We start from the raw sequence: 22,892 nt of genomic DNA, 5'->3' as shown, positions 1-22,892 counted from the left end.
TCTCTGCCCCCCCTCCCCTCCTTCTCTCTCTCTGTCCCCCCCTCCCCTCTCTGCCCCCCTCCCCCTCTCTTTGTCCCCCCTCCCCCTCTCTGCCCCCCCTCCCCCTCTCTCTGTCCCCCTCCCCTCTCTGTCCCCCCTCCCCCTCTCTCTCTGTCCCCCCCTCCCCCTCATCTCTCTCTCCTGGGGAGAGTAGCATTCCTCAGTCTCTCTGCCTGGTGACCTCTGAATGCTCCATGACACATTCCTGAAAATACGTCTTCAACATGAGCGAGACGGACACAGACATAAAATCCTGTAAATGTTCAGTCGTGCTGTAGTTCACCTTCTCCCAGGGATAACCGATAACAGAGAGAATCTGCCCTATGCTAACAGAGACACAAAGGCAACATATTCCCTATATAGTGCACTACATTTGACCACACGTGTGTGTGTGTGTGTGTGTGTGTGTCCGTCCCATGCACTCTCATTTGTGCTGTGACAGGGGATAACTAACCTCTGTACCGGCTGGAGATGACCAGAACTGTGCTGGACAGAAACGGCAGGGAGTGGAATGATAGCACAAACAGACTGGTACTCAGGCTAACTTGAAAGCTCAATGGACATTTTCCACAGAAATAAAGGTTTTTAGTCCAGGATTTAATTTGTTTCCGGGAACCTGTCCCATACAGTTTTTTAGTTTATTAGCCATAATCCAGTCCAGGTGATCCTATTGATATAAAACATGTATTTTTTAAGACAGGGGTCTGCGGATGTACTAAAGGGGGTCCGAGGACAGTTACAATAAAAAAAATTGTTATATTACTAACAACAGATTCAAATCATTTTGGCCAAGGGATAGTGGAATACGTTTAGGTGTAATACAATATTATTCATCTACATTAGCCCTGGGAGGCTCACAGGGATATTGGTATCCACAGCCCTCCACCAAGTATACATTTTTAACTCAATACTTTTTGTATCTGCCTCATGGAAAAATGTGTAGAGTTGCAGGAAATTAGCTTGATAACTGCAAAAATGTTCTCTCTGATGCTAAGACATGGTTCCTTCCCAGAGCACAAGACTTGGTTCATCCGGCCAAAGTCAGTGAAACCAGGAACAGGAAGAGCCATGCTCCAAATATACACTATTCTTTTAACATATAGCAGTGCTTGAAGTGGAACAAAAAAAAGGTGCCAGTTCTCATTTCACTTTTAGAGTACCAAGGTCTATTTAAGAAACAATCTTGTCATTCCATACCGGACAGCACTGCTACAGTTCAACCCCCTGGCCTATAGCAGTTGAGCTGTGTGGGCGAGAAGTGGTGAAACCCTGGTTTAAATGACAGTAACAGCACCCTCTGTGGGCAAAAGGCATCTACTGCAGGTCAAAGACGTCTGTAGCGACAGCACAAAAATACACAGAGTACAAAACATTACGAACACCTGCTCTTTCCATGACAGACTGACCAGGTGAAAGCTATGATCCCTTATTGATGTCACCTGTTAAATCCACTTCAATCAGTATAGATGAAGGGGAGGAGACAGGTTCAAGGTTTTTTAAGCATTGAGACATGGATTGTGTATGTGTGCCGTTCCCAGGGTGAATGGGCAAGACAAAATATTGAAGTGCCTTTGAACATGGTATGGTTGTACGTGCCAGGCACATCGGTTTGAGTCAAGAACTGCAACACTGCTGGGTTTTTTCCCACACTCAACAGTTGTGTGTATTAAGAATGGTCCAACACCAAGAAGAAAAACAAGGAAACTGGACACCACTGTGGGAAGCATTGGAGTCAACATGGACCAGCATCCCTGTGGAACGCTTTCCACACCTTGTAGAGTCCATGTCCTGACGAACGGAGGCTGTTCTGAGGGCAGAAAGGGGGTGCATCTCAATACTAGGAAGATGTTCCTAATGTTTGGTGTAGTCAGGCTACAATGCCAAATTCAAAAAATAGAAATGCACCCAAATAAAACAACCTACCAAGCCTAAACTTAGGCCCTACATTAACAGGCCCATCAACCCATAATATAATTTTGCCCATTTTGTCCACTCCAGCATGCAACATGGAGAACCCTGAACTACATAACAGGGAACTACATAACAGGGTAAAGTCATGAATATAAACAGTTGGTTTTCTCAGACACAGATTGAGTCTAGTTCTGGACTAAATATCATGTTAAAATGGATAGTCACCATTCAAAATGCTTCTTTCTCCAATAGGCAAAATTCTGTGTCCAAAAAACAGACCGAAAACTTTTTTTTTTTAAAATCCTTCTCACATTAGAACACAAAACCAATGTAAAAAAATATATACTTAACAAAACATGCATGGCTAACTAGTGACTTCCAATTCAACATTAGGGGCACTATCATCCAACTATAGTTAAGAAACAAAACAAATGTCAAATCAGATTTTTACAAAATATTCATTTTATTATTTATTTTCATTCATTATAATAAAATGTCACAATAATTTCAGTGCGAGACTTTTACCTAAACATTCATAAGACACTGAAAAATACTCAGACACATTGCACTTTCCCCATTTCGTATTTCTTTCCTGAGATACGCTATTGACAGTGATACTGTTCTCATCCTCTCTCCCGCCCTTTTCCGTTTGGGAAGGCCACACCCTCGGCCCAGAAATACTAGAAAAATCTGTGGTTTTGTAAAGAAGCAGCAAACTCCCAAGGTTACATCCCAAATAGCACCCTATTCCTTACGTAGTGCACTACTACCCTATTGGTCCTGGTCAAAAGTAGTGCACGACATGGGTGCCATTTGGAAAACACTTCAAGTCTAGCAAGACTCCATCGAGTCCTTAATAGCTCAATATAAAGGCTCACTGAAAAAGGCCGGCGACCATTTTTTTATTTTAAAATGCTTTTTTTTATTATTTGTATTTAATTTTAGGGCAGACACCCAAACTGTTAGAGGGGCCCAACATGCCAACAACACAAAGTGTGTGGATCCAAATATGTACATATCTTACGAAGCTTAGTCTCTGGCCAATCACGTTGTGTGTTCCATCACTCACTTCCTGTGTCCAGATATCAAGCATTGATAACAAGATTTTAAAAAGAAAGAGACCAGAAAAAAACAAAACAAACACCAGTTAGTTTAAGCAGAACGCCAGAATTGACCCTTCCTGTACACCCATCAACATATTCCTACAGCACATCATTTCATCATCATCACATGACCACGGGCACATTAGACTTCACTACCCACAGAGCTTTAGGGTGGTGTGACCTGGAGTCTTAAGTTGTTCTCTCTGCCCTCCAGAAGGTCCAAAGTGAAGTGCCTTCAGTCCCATATGATTCATTTACTGGTCCAGTGATTCTAACAGAAACCTGTACACAGAGCATGTTAAAGAAGGCAACAAGCTATTTTATTTTTTGTGGAACCCCCTCCAAACTACCCCTCCCTCTACTCTCTTCCTCTGTCTTTTCCCTCCTCTCCTTCAAAAAGGTTCAGTGTGATATGGGGCAGCTGAAGCCAGTGGTGAGTGTGAGGAGGGAGGGAGACAGATCTAGCAAACTCAGGGTTGGGAGGGACAGCTTAGTGAAAGGGAGGGTAAACTAAGCCCCAGTCTCTACCGGCCACCCCCTGACTACCTCCCCTCCCCACCCAAATGTCTTTAACTAGCAGCAAGTGTGTAAGGGAGGGGGGTCCACGCAAGTGTGTAAGGGAGGGGGGGTCCACATTCCTACCTACCAGCAAGTGTGTAAGGGGGGGGGTGGGTCCATGCTCCTAACGTCCTCCCACTCCCCATTTCTCTAACTACCGACAGGTGCAGGACTCAGCTATCATGTCAGGGATCTCCTTATAATCCACTGTCTTGTTGTCATCCAGCAGCATCAGCACGCTGATGGGCTTGTACTTATACGGCACGCAGGACAGCGATGGCACCTCGTCCATCCCCTTCCCTTTAATCAGGTTCTGCATGATGGCATGGCTGGACGGGTTGAGGCCGTAGTGGAGGATTCTGGGGCAGTCTCCTTTACAGTAGCCAGGGTTGTACTGGTGTGGGGCGAGGTATTTGACAAGGCCTAACGAGGCAAAGGTGACCCGGTAGGAGTGGAGTTTGCACTGGTTCTTGGGCGAGGGTTTCTTGTGTTTTCGGTAGTTGGGGATGTCGGAGACGATGCTACCTGGGGGATTAGGGCGGTTGGAGCGACGTAGTCTGGGAGCGGAGAGGTGGTGAGGCTCCGGAGTCAGACCCCCCAAACTGGACCCCCCAGTTCGGGTCGCCGCCCTCCACTCTCTGGTTTCTTCCTCTTCATTGAGGAAGAGGAGGAGAGCGGGGGCGTTGAGGTGATTTGCGGAGGCCGCCCTCCTCCCCCTCCTGTGTCCCCCTCGGATCCTCCACAGGCCGCCCAAGGCCTCGCTCCTCCAACGTCCAGGATCCAAGCACCAATACTGGGCCATGAGGGTCAGGCGACTGCCCTGCTTTGGCCTTCCCTGGGTCAGCGTTACCACCTGTGTGGTGAGGTGCTCTGTGATGTCAGTTTCTGTCCACTGCTGATGCGGCTCCAGGGTGACTAGGCGCCCCAGACCTCCAGGGGGGCTTGTCCAGCTATCATGCCCCAGAGAGGTGACTCTGGCCCTGCAGCGGAGTGGGGAGGGGTGGGGCATCCTGGATGTATTAGAGGGACGGAGGTGGACAAAGGAGGCTCTCACTAGCTGTTCCAGGGAGAGGGACTGGAGGTCGTACGTCACTGTGTAGGTGTAGTGCAGGACTGGAGGAGGAGAGAGAACATACAGAGAGGACAGGAGGGAGAAAAATGTGTATAGGGAGAGAAAGAGATGTAGAGGGTTGAGGGAGAGAAAGATGTACAGGGTTGAGGGAGAGAAAGAGATGTAGAGGGTTGAGGGAGAGAAAGATGTAGAGGGTTGAGGGAGAGAAAGAGATGTAGAGGGTTGAGGGAGAGAAAGATGTAGAGGGTTGAGGGAGAGAAAGATGTAGAGGGAGAGAAAGATGTAGAGGGAGAGAAAGATGTAGAGGGTTGAGGGAGAGATGTAGAGGGTTGAGGGAGAGAAAGATGTAGAGGGTTGAGGGAGAGAAAGATGTAGAGGGTTGAGGGAGAGAAAGATGTACAGGGTTGAGGGAGAGAAAGATGTACAGGGTTGAGGGAGAGAAAGATGTAGAGGGTTGAGGGAGAGAAAGATGTAGAGGGTTGAGGGAGAGAAAGAGATGTAGAGGGTTGAGGGAGAGAAAGATGTAGAGGGTTGAGGGAGAGAAAGATGTAGAGGGTTGAGGGAGAGAAAGATGTAGAGGGGAGAGAAAGATGTAGAGGGTTGAGGGAGAGATGTAGAGGGTTGAGGGAGAGAAAGATGTAGAGGGTTGAGGGAGAGAAAGATGTACAGGGTTGAGGGAGAGAAAGATGTACAGGGTTGAGGGAGAGAAAGATGTAGAGGGTTGAGGGAGAGAAAGATGTAGAGGGTTGAGGGAGAGAAAGATGTAGAGGGAAGAGAAAGATGTAGAGGGAGAGAAAGATGTAGAGGGTTGAGGGAGAGATGTAGAGGGTTGAGGGAGAGAAAGATGTAGAGGGTTGAGGGAGAGAAAGATGTAGAGGGTTGAGGGAGAGAAAGATGTACAGGGTTGAGGGAAAGAAAGATGTAGAGGGTTGAGGGAGAGAAAGATGTAGAGGGTTGAGGGAGAGAAAGATGTAGAGGGTTGAGGGAGAGAAAGATGTAGAGGGTTGAGGGAGAGAAAGATGTAGAGGGTTGAGGGAGAGATGTAGAGGGTTGAGGGAGAGATGTAGAGGGTTGAGGGAGAGATGTAGAGGGTTGAGGGAGAGATGTAGAGGGTTGAGGGAGAGATGTAGAGGGTTGAGGGAGAGATGTAGAGGGTTGAGGGAGAGATGTAGAGGGTTGAGGGAGAGATGTAGAGGGTTGAGGGAGAGATGTAGAGGGTTGAGGGAGAGATGTAGAGGGTTGAGGGAGAGATGTAGAGGGTTGAGGGAGAGATGTAGAGGGTTGAGGGAGAGATGTAGAGGGTTGAGGGAGAGATGTAGAGGGTTGAGGGAGAGATGTAGAGGGTTGAGGGAGAGAAAGAGATGTAGAGGGTTGAGGGAGAGAAAGAGATGTAAAGAACAGGTAGAGATGACAAATGGTAGGCGTCAATATCTTCATCTCACATTTGACCTGATACACTTCTAAATTGAAATGGTCAGGTTTCAACATAAACAGTTACAAAGATAACCTAGACTATTCTACACCATTGCACCTACCCAATACCCAACAACCTATAGCCTAAATACCGGTTTATAAATTGTTTTTATGAATGACAATGAACAAGTTGTACAACAGCCGTACCCGTACCACTGTAATTTCAAATAATCTGATAGACAAAACCTGTAGGATGATAACCGCTTGTTATCTTACACTGTGTATGTGTGTGTGTGTCTGTCTCACCCGAAGACGCTGTCAGAGACCACACCTGAGTGGTGTTGGGTCGCAGCAGACGCGCTGTATTCGACCCGAACAGGCGATGCTGTTTAGGCCTCCCATCCGGGTCGGCCGCGCTCTTAAACAAACTTAACATATATTGCAAGTTCTGGTCGGCCTTCTGTGCTTCTGTTAGCAACGTGTGAAGCGGCTCCTGCTGGCTTTCCTGACTAATACTATGGTGATTTCGGCGACATCTCCCACCGAGTTGTGATTGTGAAGAAGCAGAGGGATTGGTAGGAATGTTGGCCATTTTCCCGTCTGCTCGAGTAAACGTAGAACACAAGAAAAATACGAAAACGGACAGGATACATGTGTTGTTACGGTGGGTAGCCCTCATGTTCGACCTAGCACCGGTGCAAGCCAGAGTTACTGCCACCAGAAGGATGGAATCGAAAGGTGTGATTTCTTACCGAGGACAAGGTGAGACGCGCGCTCACCTGACAAACAACCGACCATTTTCGGTCATCACTAGTTACCACAGCGCCATAAACCACGCCCATTTCTACAAATTATATTCTTCAAATATGTTTCTAAACCTAACCTTAACCAAACTGCTAACCGTGTGCCTAACCTTAAATTAAATATTTTTTGTTTATATGAATTTTTACCATATGACTTTGTGGCTGTGGAAAACACCATGGTCTGTTTGACCCCCAATTGACCCCTCTCGTGAGGTGTGGAAGACAGGTGTGACGCAAAGGCGCAATGGTCACGCCCTGATGAAAGCTGAAACGCAAAATAGGCCAAACTCAGAGATAGAGGACTCACTTGGATATAAACACTTTTAGCATGGACAGTGACATTAAAGACATGCTCCGGAACTTTGGCGACTACTAAGTATTTGTTTTAACTTCCTGCTTTGAGCTGTCAATGTGTAGTTCATACACACATAATCTATGAGCAGAATTACTGTTTAACCTCAGTTAGTCTCGAAATCCCTAGTTTGAAAGCGACTGTTTTTCTGGAAGCTGTGCTGCGCCATTTCCCCTACATTTTCTTCTACATGGGCCAGCCACTTAGCAATTTGAGTTCAACCAATGAGCTTCAGCCCCTCACCATATGAGTGACAGCTAGCAAGATGCACATGATGCACTGACAGCAGAGCGAGAGAGAGAACAGTGACGTGGTGCATATCTTCACATATGTGACTTAGTACGCAATTTTCGGGGGTCACTTTTGGCTTGCGAGCTCTGCTTTCAGAACTACTGGCTAAAAAGTATACAAAAGTACCAGAGAATCTCTTTAAGGGCTTCCACAATTTTAAAGTAATCAACTGGTTGGGGATTCCTCTGGGTTGGGAGCAAACAGCCAATCGGTAAATACCAAACCACTCCCTCGCCCCTACCAACTCACTCAGAGGGTCCTTAGTTGTCAAGGGGTGACTTCCAGAGAGTGGCGAGGGGATCAATAAACCCATCAACTCCTGTACACTAGTGACTTAAATTAATTAATGTTTCACTTTTAAATAATAAGACTGGTATGAAATTCTAATTAACAAATAAAAGTTTAACACTTCAGTAACAGTTAAACATTTAATTGGGGAGGTATTTAATCTGTTATTTCACGTGTCAAGTCTCGAAATCAGACACAAACAAATGCATGTGGCTTATAATTAGACACGCCTCTCCATTCTTTTGTATAAAATTGCACAAACTCACAACATATCGCAGTGCGTGTCGGGATAGCACATCACTCTGAAGCCTGCAGCCTTGCAGACACTATCTGAGGGTCTTATTAACCCCTACACCCTCCATAATTTTCACATTGGGACACTTCTACAAATGGCGGAAGAGTGCGAGAACACACAAATGGAGGGCAGAGGGCCGAGGGAAAGGGGAAGAGGGTGATTTGGGATTCAGCCATAGATACGACAGAGAGGAAGAGGCGAAGCAAGAAGATATACTCCGACCAAAAATGTGTCCGCGTGAGATAAGCCCATTTTTGTATGGAGGTCTATGAGAGAGTGTCGAATTACGTGATGCTTACTCGATCGAATAGAAGTTTTGTCATGTTTAGGCTGTTACAAATGTACTGATATAAGTGGATGCATGGTGGAATTCCGTCAACTTTGAGAAAAACAACTTAGTTGTGCCTGTTGTTCACATGCGTATCTGCCCTGTCCTTGTCCCACATAATCTCACTTTCCTTCAATCATTGAGGACAAGCATTTCCATTGTTAGAGCAGTCACTCTGCTATCTTGTAAATATAATAAATCATCTTTGGATACAAGCATAGTCTTCTTAAAATAGGATGCTATGGTGTGAAAATGGCTTTAAGCTATATCATTGCCATCTAGTGGCCACAATAAGTGAATGACACACAAGATTTGGGTTCAGGACTCCAGCACTGCATGTGGAGGTAAATCACCAATATTAGCTTTACACTTTTTTCAAACATAAAAGAAGAAGAAAATTGGAGCTAAAATGGAGATAGCCTCGTGGAGCTGCAAATACTGTCACAGACACTGTAATGGCACAGATACAAAGATAAGAGCTCTTTCCATCTCTATGCCTACACCCCAGGTGTGAGTGTTGACGAGGACAAGGCTGGAGATCACTCTGTCATGCTGATTGAGTTCGAATAACAGACTGGAAGCTTCAAAAGGAGGGTGGTGCTTGGAATCATTGTTCTTCCTCTGTCAATTATGGTTACCTGCAAGGAAACACATGCCGTCATCATTGCTTTGCACAAAAAGGGCTTCACGGGCAAGGATATTGCTGCCAGCCCGTGAATCACCTAAATCAACCATTTATCGGATCATCAAGAACTTCAAGGAGAGCGGTTCAATTATTGTGAAGAAGGCTTCAGGGCGCCCAAGAAAGAGCAGCAAGAGCCAGGACCGTCTCCTAAAGTTGATTCAACTGCGGGATCGGGGCACCACCAGTACAGAGCTTGCTCAGGAATGGCAGCAGGCAGGTGTGAGTGCATCTGCACGCACAGTGAGGTGAAGACTTTTGGAGGATGGCCTGGTGTCAAGAAGGGCAGCAAAGAAGCCACTTCTCTCCAGGAAAAACATCAGGGACAGACTGATATTCTGCAAAAGGTACAGGGATTGGACTGCTGAGGACTGGGGTAAAGTCATTTTCTCGGATGAATCCCCTTTCCGATTGTTTGGGGCATCTGGAAAAAAGCTTGTCTGGAGAAGACAAGGTGAGCGCTACCATCAGTCCTGTGTCATGCCAACAGTAAAGCATCCTGAGACCATTCATGTGTGGGGTTGCTTCTCAGCCAAGGAAGTGGGCTCACTCACAATTTTGCCTAAGAACACAGCCATGAATAAAGAATGGTACCAACACATCCTCCGAGAGCAACTTCTCCCAACCATCCAGGAACAGTTTGGTGACGAACAATGCCTTTTCCAACATGATGGAGCACCTTGCCATAAGGCAAAAGTGATAACTAAGTGGCTCAGGGAACGAAACATCGATATTTTGGGTCCATGGCCAGGAAACTCCCTAGACCTTAATCCCATTGAGAACTTGTGGTCAGTCCTCAAGAGGCAGGTGGACAAACAAAAACCCACAAATTCTGACAAACTCCAAGCATTGATTATGCAAGAATGGGCTGCCATCAGTCAGGATGTGGCCCAGGAGTTAATTGACAGCATGCCAGGGCTGATTGCAGAGGTCTTGAAAAAGGGTCAACACTGCAAATATTGACTCTTTGCATCAACTTCATGTAATTGTCAATAAAAGCCTTTGACACTTATGAAATGCTTGTAATTATACTTCAGTATTCCATAGTAACATCTGACAAAAATATCTAAAGACACTGAAGCAGAAAACTTTGTGAAAATTAATATTTGTGTCATTCTCAAAACTTTTGGCCACGACTGTACACCCCAGGAGTGTGTTCAGTTCGATTAAACATTTGTTTAAATGTTCGCTATGTTGAGTGACGGCTTGTACTGAATGGCACGTTTCCCCAAAACGTTTTTCAACGTTCTTGAACACACTTTGTTTGTTCCATTTGGTGGGTTTGGCTTGAAGCAGTGCGTAACATATTTAAAGGGCAGTGGGAGCATTCCCCAACCCACAGCCCTTGGTATAAGCTTTACCCTCTTCACCTCTCTCAAAATCCATCCTGAACAAACTGTAATTAAATCAGCAATAATTTCTTTCCTCCATTCATGTAGACTAGAGTAGGGGTTTTCAAACTGGGGTCTGTGGAGTTACTGCAGGGGGTATGCGATTTTTGGGGGGTATTATTTTATATGACAAATCGTTATTTTATGAATATCGCTAGCTACAACAAGACACCATCGTGGATAAAAAATGTATGTCTCTGTGTCCAGTATGAAGGAACATAGAGGTAGTTTCACGTCCCAATCCTAACTAGCGTTAGCGCAATGACTGGAAGTCTACAAGAACAGTTAGCATGCTAGCTGTTCCTGTTTATCCAACTCTGGGGAAGTAAATAAATGGCTTCATTGGCTAATCTCGATCTATCCCCTTAATATGGAGGAAATTACAGTTATTGGGAGCTAATTATATGTTTTTTTTGCATAGAAAATACTTAGGCTGGCTGGTAAGTGGACATTTTTTGGATGGAAAACTGTTTCAGTGTGATCTTAAACAACCAAAACCGGATAGAAAGCATGCCGAAAAGATATTGAACTATATACATATATATATATATATATATATATATATATATATATATATATATATATATATATATATTTTATAATACCATCTTCAAGAACTAACAATCAAATAAAAGCTAGACAGTCAGGGAGAATTGATGCCTGTTGATTTTGTTATAATGTTTGAGCAAAGGAACGCCATGTCAAAATGCATAGAATTGCTGGAAATTAGCTATAAAACTGCAAACTTTCCTCTCAGCTCCATGCCAAACTGTGAAGAATTGCTAGAAATAAGCTTCAAAACTGTACAAAAAAACTCTGCTCAATAGAAACATTTGCAGAATTGCAGAAAATGTGCTTTGCAACAGCAACATTTTCTCTAAATTGCCACAGATACCTTCCTAGCTAATATACTATGTTATAGTTTGCACTTCCTCTTCCAGTGAACTGTGGGGCGGTCAAAATAATGAAACCGTCTACTAAATCTATTCATTTTTAAATGGTGATTACTTCTTCTACTTGCCATTATCATTCACATCATTCTAACATATAATGGATGTCCCTTGGTCGCCGGTTTGCCTGGGGTGGGGTGTCCCTAGACAACAACAAAAAAGTGTTAGAAACCTTGGACTAGAGTGCAGAATTTAGAACATCAAACTCCAGCCTGATAGGTGACACCGCCATAAAACTCCAACGAAAAAGAATTTCCCCAACCCACAACCCAACCCCTTCCCCGTTTTTTCAACTGGTCATTCAGAACAGCACCGTTTCCGTTTAATTGAACGTTGCAGCAACGACATTCTATTATTTCACAGGAGGTTGGTGGAACCTTAATTGGGGAGGATGGGCTCGTGGTAATGGCTGGAGCGGAATAAGTTAAATTATATAAAATACATTAAACACATGGTTTCCATGGTGTTTGATGCCATTCCATTTGCTCCGTTCCAGCCATTATTATGAGCTGTCCTCCCCTCAGCAGCCTCCACTGGAATTATATTGACAAGATAGCTGATTGAACTCTCTAACAATGGAAATACATGTCCTCAATTATTGAAGGGACACACTCTTTTCATAGCACTTTGATAAAAAAAGGATTTTCGTTGCAGGTTAGGTAAACATTTTCACTAACACTGACCCTTTTACTAACCTTAACCTTAGTCTCATAACCTGCTACGAAAAAAAGTCACTTAGGTATCTAAGTAAAGAGTGTTTCCCAAATGATTGACTGCAGGTGAGATCAGGTCAGACCATTCTAGCCAATGAGAGGGCAGATATCCTCTCGCTTCACCTCTTCCTCTCTGGTTACAATACGTTGTATCGTACTGAACGCAGCCCAGGTGAAATTCAAACGAACACCTGCTGCTGCTGATTAGGGGCGGGGAGTTGTGTCTGTTGAAGTTATTTGGTCAGCTACTAGTTCAGCGGGACGCGGATGTTCCGATAGTCTATTGTTCGCTGCCATGGCCGAACCACGAAGAGTTCAACTGACTACTCTGTCCAGTAATGTCCCCTTGCAGTCAGCCGTGGTGGTTAAACCAGCGTTACCCCCTAAAGAGGCGGTCACCGTTACGCCAGTAGCTGCGTCGACCTCATCTTCCTGGGGAAGTCTAACCAAACAACCTGTAGCCACATCGATCTCGTCTTCTCAGGGTAGTTCAACCAAACTGGTTACGACAGAACGCTTTGTCCTGACCCTGTTTGAACCAGACCAGCATAGGTGTCCTGAATTCTACTACCCTGAACTTGTTTACAAAAAGGTGAGAAAGAAAGACGCTCCGTTCAGATAGAATTGGTGTAATTGATTAAAAGATTTAGACCGATCAATTATGAATGCTAAATCAACAAGGAAACTAGCCAAATGTGTTATCCTAAATACGTTTCATTGACGCAACTAACAAAGGCACTATTTTCCAGAAGAGCGTTTCAGATAAAGGTGTACCAAACACCATTGAGCAGGAGAACAGAGAGAAGGATCAACTTGAAGCTATTGCCAGGAGATTCGAGGATAAATATGTTAGCGGAGTTGAATATTATTATTTGGTTTTACAAGTCTAATACTATTATGGCCAGGCACCACCAGCTAAAATTACATTTTACATACATAATGACTTTTTTTTTGGTCCATAAAGGAGTTACCCCCCCCCCCCCCCCCAAAAAAAAGTTGATAAATGTATATTTTTGTTAGTTTATCATACAACTGTAATCAAAATTCCATGAATTGTAACCACATAATGGATATCCATACTTTCTAAGCTCAGCAGAGAAGAGTGTTGAAAATATTATTTTCATCTTTCTTTCTGTTAAATAAGGTACTTAAAACAATCACACCATTTTTAAAAGCCCTTTTCATAGAAAACGTTACAACCTGGACTATAGGTAGTAACTGACTTTGAAGAGATGGTGTTTAGCAGTCTGAATTAAGTGTCCTTGTCTTTAACCATTCTATGCACATGCCAACACATTTCTCAGCCTTTGAAGCATTCAGCAAATGTTGTGTGTTTATCCTTTGACATATTCTCCAGACTTGTACATAGGGAATTGTTTATATGTTAAGTGTTTATTCTCAGTGATGTTTTCATCAAAAAAATTTACAAAAAATATATTTTAAGTACCTTCTCTCTCTTATTTTAAACATTGAAAGATGAAAATAATATTTTCAACACTGTTTAGATCCGGTTGGGGCATTTCGTAACAAAATGAAACCAAAAGGTTTAGGCTGACTTCATCCAGTGTACATTTTTTATTTTATTTGCCTGATATGCAAATATGTGCATATTTAATTGTCACCTGATCTGTGCACTTAAATACAATATTTCAGAAAAAAATTATACAAAGAAAAGTATTCTGTCCACATTAAATTGGTAAAAGAGTATTGTGATGTGATACATTTTTTTTATTTATTAGTGTGTGGTGCCTGGCCTTAAGACTGTTTAAATATTGTTTATGTCCCAAATGGCACCCTATTCCCTATCTAGTGCACTACTTTTGACCAGAGCCCTATGGGACCCTATTCCCTATATAGTGCACTACGTTTGACCAGATCTTTAGGGATTAGGGTGCCATTTGGAATGCATGCAATGTCTTAGTTTTAATGCCTTATTATTGCCTTGATAAACCCCCTGTCTTTGTCTTTGTCTCTCGTGTACTCTTTTGCTCTCGTTTTTTTTCTCTCTCCAGGGATGTGGGAACAAGCGTAAGAAGGATCGCATTCAGGATCTAGTGGATATAGGCTATGGTTATGACAACGAAGACTCTTTCATCGACAACTCCGAGGCTGTAGGTTCAGTTTACCACGGTTCTCCTGGTTCAGTTTACCACGGTTCTCCTGGTTCAGTTTACCACGGTTCTCCTGGTTCAGTTTACCACGGTTCTCCTGGTTCAGTTTACCACGGTTCTCCTGGTTCAGTTTACCACGGTTCTCCTGGTTCAGTTTACCACGGTTCTCCTGGTTCAGTTTACCACGGTTCTCCTGGTTCAGTTTACCACGGTTCTCCTGGTTCAGTTTACCACGGTTCTCCTGGTTCAGTTTACCACGGTTCTCCTGGTTCAGTTTACCACGGTTCTCCTGGTTCAGTTTACCACGGTTCTCCTGGTTCAGTTTACCACGGTTCTCCTGGTTCAGTTTACCACGGTTCTCCTGGTTCAGTTTACCACGGTTCTCCTGGTTCAGTTTACCACGGTTCTCCTGGTTCAGTTTACCACGGTTCTCCTGGTTCAGTTTACCACGGTTCTCCTGGTTCAGTTTACCACGGTTCTCCTGGTTCAGTTTACCACGGTTCTCCTGGTTCAGTTTACCACGGTTCTCCTGGTTCAGTTTACCACGGTTCTCCTGGTTCAGTTTACCACGGTTCTCCTGGTTCAGTTTACCACGGTTCTCCTGGTTCAGTTTACCACGGTTCTCCTGGTTCAGTTTACCACGGTTCTCCTGGTTCAGTTTACCACGGTTCTCCTGGTTCAGTTTACCACGGTTCTCCTGGTTCAGTTTACCACGGTTCTCCTGGTTCAGTTTACCACGGTTCTCCTGGTTCAGTTTACCACGGTTCTCCTGGTTCAGTTTACCACGGTTCTCCTGGTTCAGTTTACCACGGTTCTCCTGGTTCAGTTTACCACGGTTCTCCTGGTTCAGTTTACCACGGTTCTCCTGGTTCAGTTTACCACGGTTCTCCTGGTTCAGTTTACCACGGTTCTCCTGGTTCAGTTTACCACGGTTCTCCTGGTTCAGTTTACCATGTTATAGTTGCCTGGATACTTATCTCTCAGTATTGTATAAATATTTACCATTTATAATTTTAAAATACTTGTTAGCATTTGTATAGTATTGTAATATCGCCCCCTCCTGTCCTCGCTGCAGTATGATGAGTTGGTCCCAGCCTCTCTGAACACTAAGCTGGGCGGGTTCTATGTGAACTCTGGACCGCTCCAGTTCCGCCAGGCCTCTGATACGGAGACAGACGACGACTTCATGACCAAGAACCAACAACCCAAGCCCCCTAAGGTAATTAAATCTCTATGGCTGCGTCCCGTTCCAAATAGCACCCTACTCCGTCTATAGTGTACTACTTTTGGCCAGAGTGGTCTCTGAATAGGGTTCTATTTGGGACGTGGCCAATATGTATGATCATAACTGTTTTGCATTTGTGAATAGAAAATGTTCCAGTTCAGACATCATTCTTTGTTTTGTTCCAGAAACGCAGGAAGGAAGGGGGAGAAGTGAAGCTGAAGAGGAGGAAATACGATGGACAGGTGGCGACTGAAAACACCACAGTGTCAAACACGGGGTGAGAGACTGACTGATCCATGATCAGTTGATTGACAACTGTAGATCATAGATTGTCCATTTACTCTCCCTCTCTCTCTGTGCGCCCTCTCTCTCTCTGTGCGCCCCCTCTCTCTCTCTGTGCGCCCCCTCTCTCTCTCTGTGCGCCCCCTCTCTCTCTCTGTGCGCCCCCTCTCTCTCTCTGTGCGCCCTCTCTCTCTCTGTGCGCCCTCTCTCTCTCTGTGCGCCCTCTCTCTCTCTGTGCGCCCTCTCTCTCTCTGTGCGCCCCTCTCTCTCTCTCTGTGCGCCCTCTCTCTCTCTGTGCGCCCTCTCTCTCTCTGTGCGCCCCCTCTCTCTCTCTGTGCGCCCCTCTCTCTCTCTGTGCGCCCCTCTCTCTCTCTGTGCGCCCTCTCTCTCTCTGTGCGCCCTCTCTCTCTCTGTGCGCCTCTCTCTCTCTGTGCGCCCCCTCTCTCTCTCTGTGCGCCCCCTCTCTCTCTCTGTGCGCCCCCTCTCTCTCTCTGTGCGCCCCCTCTCTCTCTCTGTGCGCCCCTCTCTCTCTCTGTGCGCCCCCTCTCTCTCTCTGTGCGCCCCCTCTCTCTCTCTGTGCGCCCCCTCTCTCTCTCTGTGCGCCCCTCTCTCTCTCTCTGTGCGCCCCTCTCTCTCTCTCTGTGCGCCCCCTCTCTCTCTCTGTGCGCCCCCTCTCTCTCTCTGTGCGCCCCTCTCTCTCTCTGTGCGCCCCCTCTCTCTCTCTGTGCGCCCCCTCTCTCTCTCTGTGCGCCCCTCTCTCTCTCTGTGCGCCCCCTCTCTCTCTGTGCGCCCCCTCTCTCTCTGTGTGCGCCCCCTCTCTCTCTGTGTGCGCCCCCTCTCTCTCTGTGTGCGCCCCCTCTCTCTCTGTGTGCGCCCCCTCTCTCTCTGTGTGCGCCCCCTCTCTCTCTGTGTGCGCCCCCTCTCTCTCTGTGTGCGCCCCCTCTCTCTCTGTGTGCGCCCCCTCTCTCTCTGTGTGCGCCCCTCTCTCTCTGTGTGCGCCCCTCTCTCTCTGTGTGCGCCCCCTCTCTCTCTGTGTGCGCCCCCTCTCTCTCTGTGTGCGCCCCCTCTCTCTCTGTGTGCGCCCCCTCTCTCTCTGTGTGCGCCCCCTCTCTCTCTGTGCGCCCCCTCTCTCTCTGTGCGCCCCCTCTCTCTCTGTGCGCCCCTCTCTCTCTCTGTGCGCCCTCTCTCTCTCTGTGCGCCCTCTCTCTCTCTGTGCGCCCTCTCTCTCTGTGCGCCCCCTCTCTCTCTGTGTGCGCCCCCTCTCTCTCTGTGTGCGCCCCCTCTCTCTCGTGTGCGCCCCCTCTCTCTCTGTGTGCGCCCCCTCTCTCTCTGTGTGCGCCCCTCTCTCTCTCTCTCCCTCTCTCTCTCTGTGCGCCCTCTCTCTCTCCCCCTCTCTCTCTCTGTGCGCCCTCTCTCTCTCTCTCTGTGCGCCCCTCTCTCTCTCTCTGTGCGCCCCCTCTCTCTCTCTGTGCGCCCCCTCTCTCTCTCTGTGCGCCCCTCTCTCTCTCTGTGCGCCCTCTCTCTCTCTCTGTGCGCCCCCTCTCTCTCTCTGTGCGCCCCCTCTCTCTCTCTGTGCGCCCCCTCTCTCTCTCTGTGCGCCCTCTCTCTGTGCGCCCCCTCTCTCTCTCTGTGCGCCCCCTCTCTCTCTCTGTGCGCCCCCTCTCTCTCTCTGTGCGCCCTCTCTCTCTCTCTGTGCGCCCTCTCTTCCCCAGTGTTCTACCTGACAAGAACATGTGGGAGGAGAAACCGAAGAAGAAGAAGAAGAAGCCTGCTGGTCCTCTGAGTGTCACAGACATGTTGAGAAAGTTCCAGAAACAGAAAGACAAAGAGAAACTAAAAAGAGAGAAAGAGGGAGAGCAACAGAAGTTCGATCTGGAGAAGACTTCACTACCCACAACCCCCTATGTTTCTGCAGACCCTGCTGGATGCGGCGCCAACATGGCGGACCCTCTGCTCAGCTTGATTGGATCGACCAATGACAGGGCGTTTCTCCAGGCAGCCAGCACTGTGGACTTTGACCTCGATCTAGACACCCTATTGGACGCCTCCGCTGAGACGCTGGCCAATCAGGTAGTCGTCGCCATGACCTCAACCAATCAGGATGTCAGCGCCAAGACCTTGGCCTACAAGGAAGTAAACGGTTTGATACTCTACCATACTTTATTGTCCATTTTCATGGACATTTGTTTTGTGTTGATAATGGTACATTTGAAGTCCAATAATCACAACATACAATATAATCCACTATATACTGTTCCTCCAGGACGCTGTGGCGGTGCAGGTTGTGACTCCTCTGCTTCCACCCTGGAGAGCCACACCCAGACCCCCATCGACCCTGTCCCTCAACCCCAGGACCAGATTGACCTTGTCCCTGAGTCCATCTCCAAACCCCAGGCCCCAAAACCATCTACACAGCCACAGCCAGTCTCTGGCCCACAGGTCCAGCCCCTGTCACAGCCCACTCCCCTGCCTGAAGGTCTGTCACCAGCCATGGAGAAGAGAACTCAAGACCTGGCCCTGGTATGGTACCGGACACTGGGCTTTGCGTTATGCTGTGTTATGCTGTGCCCTTATGTTTTTGAGCGCCACATTGATTGATGTATTGGTTGATCATGTTCAGGCTGCTAAGGGGTTGGAGGGAGAGTCAAAGGTCAAGTTCTTCACCCCAGAGGTCAACACCATCCTGCTGGAGTAAGTCACTTGGTTTGGATTCATGTTTAAACTACTATCAAAAACATTTAGTTATACAAGTCCCATAACGATGTTCATCCTTATGAGTAATGGATGTGTGTGTGTGGTCCTCAGCATTGAGCTGCAGTGCAGAGATGTGAGTGGCCAGGTGCGTTCTAAGGTGTACACACACCTTGCCTCATTCCTCCCCTGCAGCAGAGACACACTGCTGAAACGGGTCAAGAAACTACTGCTGAAGCAGGTAACACAGGATGGCTCGTCCTCTCTGTGTGTGTCTCTGTGTGTGTGTGTGTGTTCAGGAACAAATGGTTGTCTGTGTGGTTTAGGAGGAGCCTCTCCAGAGGTTGAGGCAGGCAATCGACAAGGTGATGCCGGAACAGATCTCCCGTTACCACGACGACTGCCAGGCCCACGCCCAGGCCAGGGCCGCTAAGTACGTCACCATGGCAACTATCGTCAACACACAGAACATAATAAATCATAGTCAACTTAATGTGCCACTTGGAGTGATCTCGCTAACCCGCCCGGGTGTGGCTGGCTGCCGCGCTAACCCGCCCGGGTGTGGCTGGCTGCCACGCTAACCCGCCCGGGTGTGGCTGGCTGCCGCGCTAACCCGCCCGGGTGTGGCTGGCTGCCGCGCTAACCCGCCCGGGTGTGGCTGGCTGCCGCGCTAACCCGCCCGGGTGTGGCTGGCTGCCGCGCTAACCCGCCCGGGTGTGGCTGGCTGCCGCGCTAACCCGCCCGGGTGTGGCTGGCTGCCGCGCTAACCCGCCCGGGTGTGGCTGGCTGCCGCGCTAACCCGCCCCGGTGTTGGCTGTCTCTGACCGTTCCAGGATGGTGGAGGAGAGTAAAGAGCGAGAACAGAAGGAGAACACAGGATCAGAAGAGGAGGGGGAGGAGAGGAGTGGTAAACGAGTGGTGGGCCCCAGGAAGAAATTCAGATGGAACCAAGAGATCAGGTTTGTTTTTCATGGTCTAAATGTTCACTCATCATTCTATCAACACACACACACACACACACACACACACACACACACACACACACACACACACACGTACGTATAAACAGCTACGGTGACTTTCCTATCTTGCCCGATAGGGAGTGCCTGTGCAGTGCGGTTCTGGTGCGGATGGACAGATTCGAAGTGGAGAAAGGGAAAACTGAGACGCAGGGACCGGAGGACTTCCTGAAAGCTTTCTTGGACACAGAGATCAAACCCCTCTGGCCTAAAGGCTGGATGCAGCCCAGGTACACACACACACACACACACACACACACAGGCACACCCTTGAAATATTCCTGTTTACTTGTTCATGCATTTTTTACTAGTGTTTTGGTTCCTCAGAGTGCTGCTGAAGGAGAGTAGAAGAGTCCATTGCCCCACTGCACCTCTACAGCAGTAAGTATCATCCATAGAATTAGGAATTATAATACCTTCTCCATAAGATCTCTTTGGTAGCATCCACCAAACTCTTTATTAGCTGAACCAGGGTGTTGCTGCTGGGCTGGAGCTAAAGCCTGTACTCCCTATAGCTCTGCATGACTCTCTGTGACTGCATCACACAGATGCAAAAAGTAATTTTTGTAAGGAGTGCAATTAGTAAATCTAGTGAAGGAAAATGTGTTCCCTCCCACAGAGTGAAGAGGAAGTTGAAGTCGGAGAAGAAACAGTCCTCTTTGGGCAGTGGGCCGACTCTTCCAGGGACCTCCAGTGGGCCTGTGGAGCCTCAGGTTTTCCTAGGAGTTCAACCCCAGAACGGATCACCTCTTCTGGGCTCAGGCGTATCCACAACCCCCCAGAATCTAGATGACTCTCTGGACCAGGGTCGCATCCTCACACCCCCCTCTTTAGGGGTTGTGAAGGAGGAGCTAGCTGAGCTGTGGGGGGAGGAGAGTTGCAGGGCTGATTTTGGTTTCCCCACCGCTGTGTTGACCCCCTACGATGATTTGAAGCCTGTGCCTGTCAGCATGTCAGCCAATGCCAACACACATGCTCAGTCAACAACCGCAAACACACACCCTCAGCCGAACACTCACTCCCAGTCTCCTCTGATCGTGCTAGCTGACCAGGCGCAAGTCCACATCGACAAAGACTACATTTCCCAGGGGCACCTAGCAGTGATGCCGGACCTTTCACTCCAGAACGGCCACCCTCCTCCACCACAGAAGAAGAAGAAACGGGTAACCACATTATTTAAAGTTGACAGATGTGTAGAATGCATTATAATGTGTTTGTGATTAGGGTTGTAAAGTTAGGGCAACTTTCAATAAATTCACAGGTTTTCCTGAATTCCCGGTTCTAAAATCAGGAGAGAATAAGCAGAATATCCGGAATCCTCCAACCAGGATTTCTGGAGAACAAGGGAATTTATTGAAAGTTCCAGGAATTTTGCAACCCTAGTTGTGATGAATAAAGCCATTTGGTTTATTTGTTAGTTCAGGATTCTGAAAGTCATAGGCTTTGTCCCAAATGGCAGCCTTTTCCCTATGAAGTGCACTACAAAGTGAATCGGGTGCCATAGTTTGTTTTATTGTTTGCAGGTTTCCGAGGTGCCTGCGCTGAGCTTGCCTGCTCCAGGTCTTCCTGGAATCCCTCTACTCCATGCCCTGGGTTTCCCGCTCTCTGCCTTCGGACCAGGAACCATGGGAACACTGACCCAGTCACAACATTCCAAAGACGCCCTGGTCACCGGCACCGCTCCCGGAACGTTCCACCACGGACTCACGCACAGTAAGTGTGTGTGATACAATCTACAGTTGTATTTAGCGTTCGAGGGGATTGGCCTGTGAAAATGCCCTGTCAATGTTCAAATGGACTTCACTTACTAGAGGCATTGTTGAATTAAAGGGAAGCTCATGCACTCTTCATCCTTCCCTTACGAAAAAAGACTGCAGTTAAACTGCAGTATGCAGCAATCACTGCGTTTAAAATACCGTAGTCTTTGTAAGGGTTTCTGCACTCGTCTCTCCCTACGCCTCTCTCAGGAATATTACTATTTTTTTTAACCTTTAGTCATCTGTTCTCTTCATTTTCTCCTCTACCTCAACACCAGGTAACTAACTGTAACATGATACCTGATCATCCTAATCATAATAAATCACATCAATACATATATTGATTACCTAATCATGTTATAGCACATGAATAAATATATTGATTACCTCATCAGATGTATTGATCAGAGAAGTATTGGTTTTTAGATGGCAGCCAGCTGGTGGGAGAGGGACCCAACGCTCAGAGAAAACTACAGTGATCCAATCCTCCGACAGTGAACATCTAGAATGGATCCAGAATGGAGAAGTGCAGTGTTAAAAAAATATATATATTAAAAAAAAATGTGGGGGGTGGGGTGCAAATCAGAACTGGATGTAAAGGCCTATTGAGCCTGGAATAATGATCTTGGAATGGACACCTATAAGACAGTGGATCTTCTGCGCTCCTGCTGAACAGATTTGATGGAACATTCCTCGTCAGCACTGGGATGGGGTGAACTTTTAAATGGGTCACAGAGCTGCATGTATATCACTGGCTAGCACGGTGGTGTTATGAGGAATGTTACACTTACTGAATTGAATGTATTGTTGCCATATTAAGTATTATTGATAGTTTGTATGGCCAATCAAATAATGTAACCACATTGGTAGCACGTTGTAATAAAGCATTTAAAATGAAATATTAGTACATTTATTCACTGATTAATCAATACTCCCACATTTGTCAATGTTAGCTTCTATTCACATTTATAAACTACTTATAAAGATGTTTAATATAGGTCCTTATAAACCATTTAGGCCAAGGCTACTGCTAATCATTAAAGTAGTTTTGTATGGGCTCACAAAATGAGGGCTATTTATACCTTACAAATCTTGTTTTATTCATTGACCTGGGCCGGGTTTCCTAACACATGTCCTGATGGAAACTGAACGGTTTCAGGTGAAATGTTCAAATTTCGTCAAAACAAATACGCTGGCCAAGGTGGGATCTGTCGGTAAAATGAATTATTCAAGAAAAGCGGTGGAAACTTTTATGCGCAAATCATATCGATATAATAGCCATATCGAACTAAACTTGTGAGTCACGCGCTACGACTCGTCAGGAAACCATGCAGTTCATTAGGCTACAGATGAAATAAAGGATGAAATTCACAGGGTGGTGGAAGTGCATGGTGATGAGTTTGATGCTCCGTTCCAATAAATATCGAGGAATTATTCTGGTGGCATTATTGATTATCGATGCTTGGCTGCCGTTTTGACAAATAAATTATTCCACTTTTGTCCATAATCTAAAGTAGGTTATACGTGACAATACTGGAGTGGGCGTACTCTCTATATAAAGCTCCCTTTTCTGTGAAAAAATAAAAGTAAAAAATGCGACGGAAACCATTTAAATGTT

General features: G+C 46.5%; 2 protein-coding genes across 2 annotated transcripts; one reads left to right on the top strand and one right to left on the bottom strand.

Moving 5' to 3' along the window:
• Positions 1–2,461: 2,461 nt before the first annotated feature.
• On the bottom strand, positions 2,462–6,905 carry bmp15 (bone morphogenetic protein 15). Its single transcript, XM_014156705.2, has 2 exons — positions 6,403–6,905; positions 2,462–4,724 (listed from the first exon to the last, which is right to left on the bottom strand). The coding sequence occupies exons 1-2, from the start codon at positions 6,773–6,775 to the stop codon at positions 3,766–3,768; spliced, it is 1,332 nt and encodes a 443-aa protein (XP_014012180.1). The 5' UTR covers positions 6,776–6,905; the 3' UTR covers positions 2,462–3,765.
• Positions 6,906–12,400: 5,495 nt separating this feature from the next.
• LOC106578108 (ubinuclein-1) lies at positions 12,401–22,173 on the top strand. Its single transcript, XM_045701589.1, has 16 exons — positions 12,401–12,781; positions 12,939–13,037; positions 14,202–14,300; positions 15,376–15,519; positions 15,711–15,802; positions 17,520–17,947; positions 18,071–18,327; positions 18,428–18,498; positions 18,613–18,739; positions 18,825–18,931; positions 19,332–19,457; positions 19,598–19,747; positions 19,845–19,898; positions 20,137–20,680; positions 21,041–21,230; positions 21,701–22,173. The coding sequence occupies exons 1-16, from the start codon at positions 12,485–12,487 to the stop codon at positions 21,751–21,753; spliced, it is 2,838 nt and encodes a 945-aa protein (XP_045557545.1). The 5' UTR covers positions 12,401–12,484; the 3' UTR covers positions 21,754–22,173.
• The last annotated feature ends 719 nt before the right edge of the window (positions 22,174–22,892 follow it).

This window comes from Salmo salar, chromosome ssa18 (genome assembly GCF_905237065.1).
Source record: "Salmo salar chromosome ssa18, Ssal_v3.1, whole genome shotgun sequence".
NCBI classification, from domain to species: domain Eukaryota; kingdom Metazoa; phylum Chordata; class Actinopteri; order Salmoniformes; family Salmonidae; genus Salmo; species Salmo salar.
The sequence above is the reverse complement of the archived record's forward strand: the minus strand, read 5'-3'. Positions and strand labels throughout refer to the sequence as shown.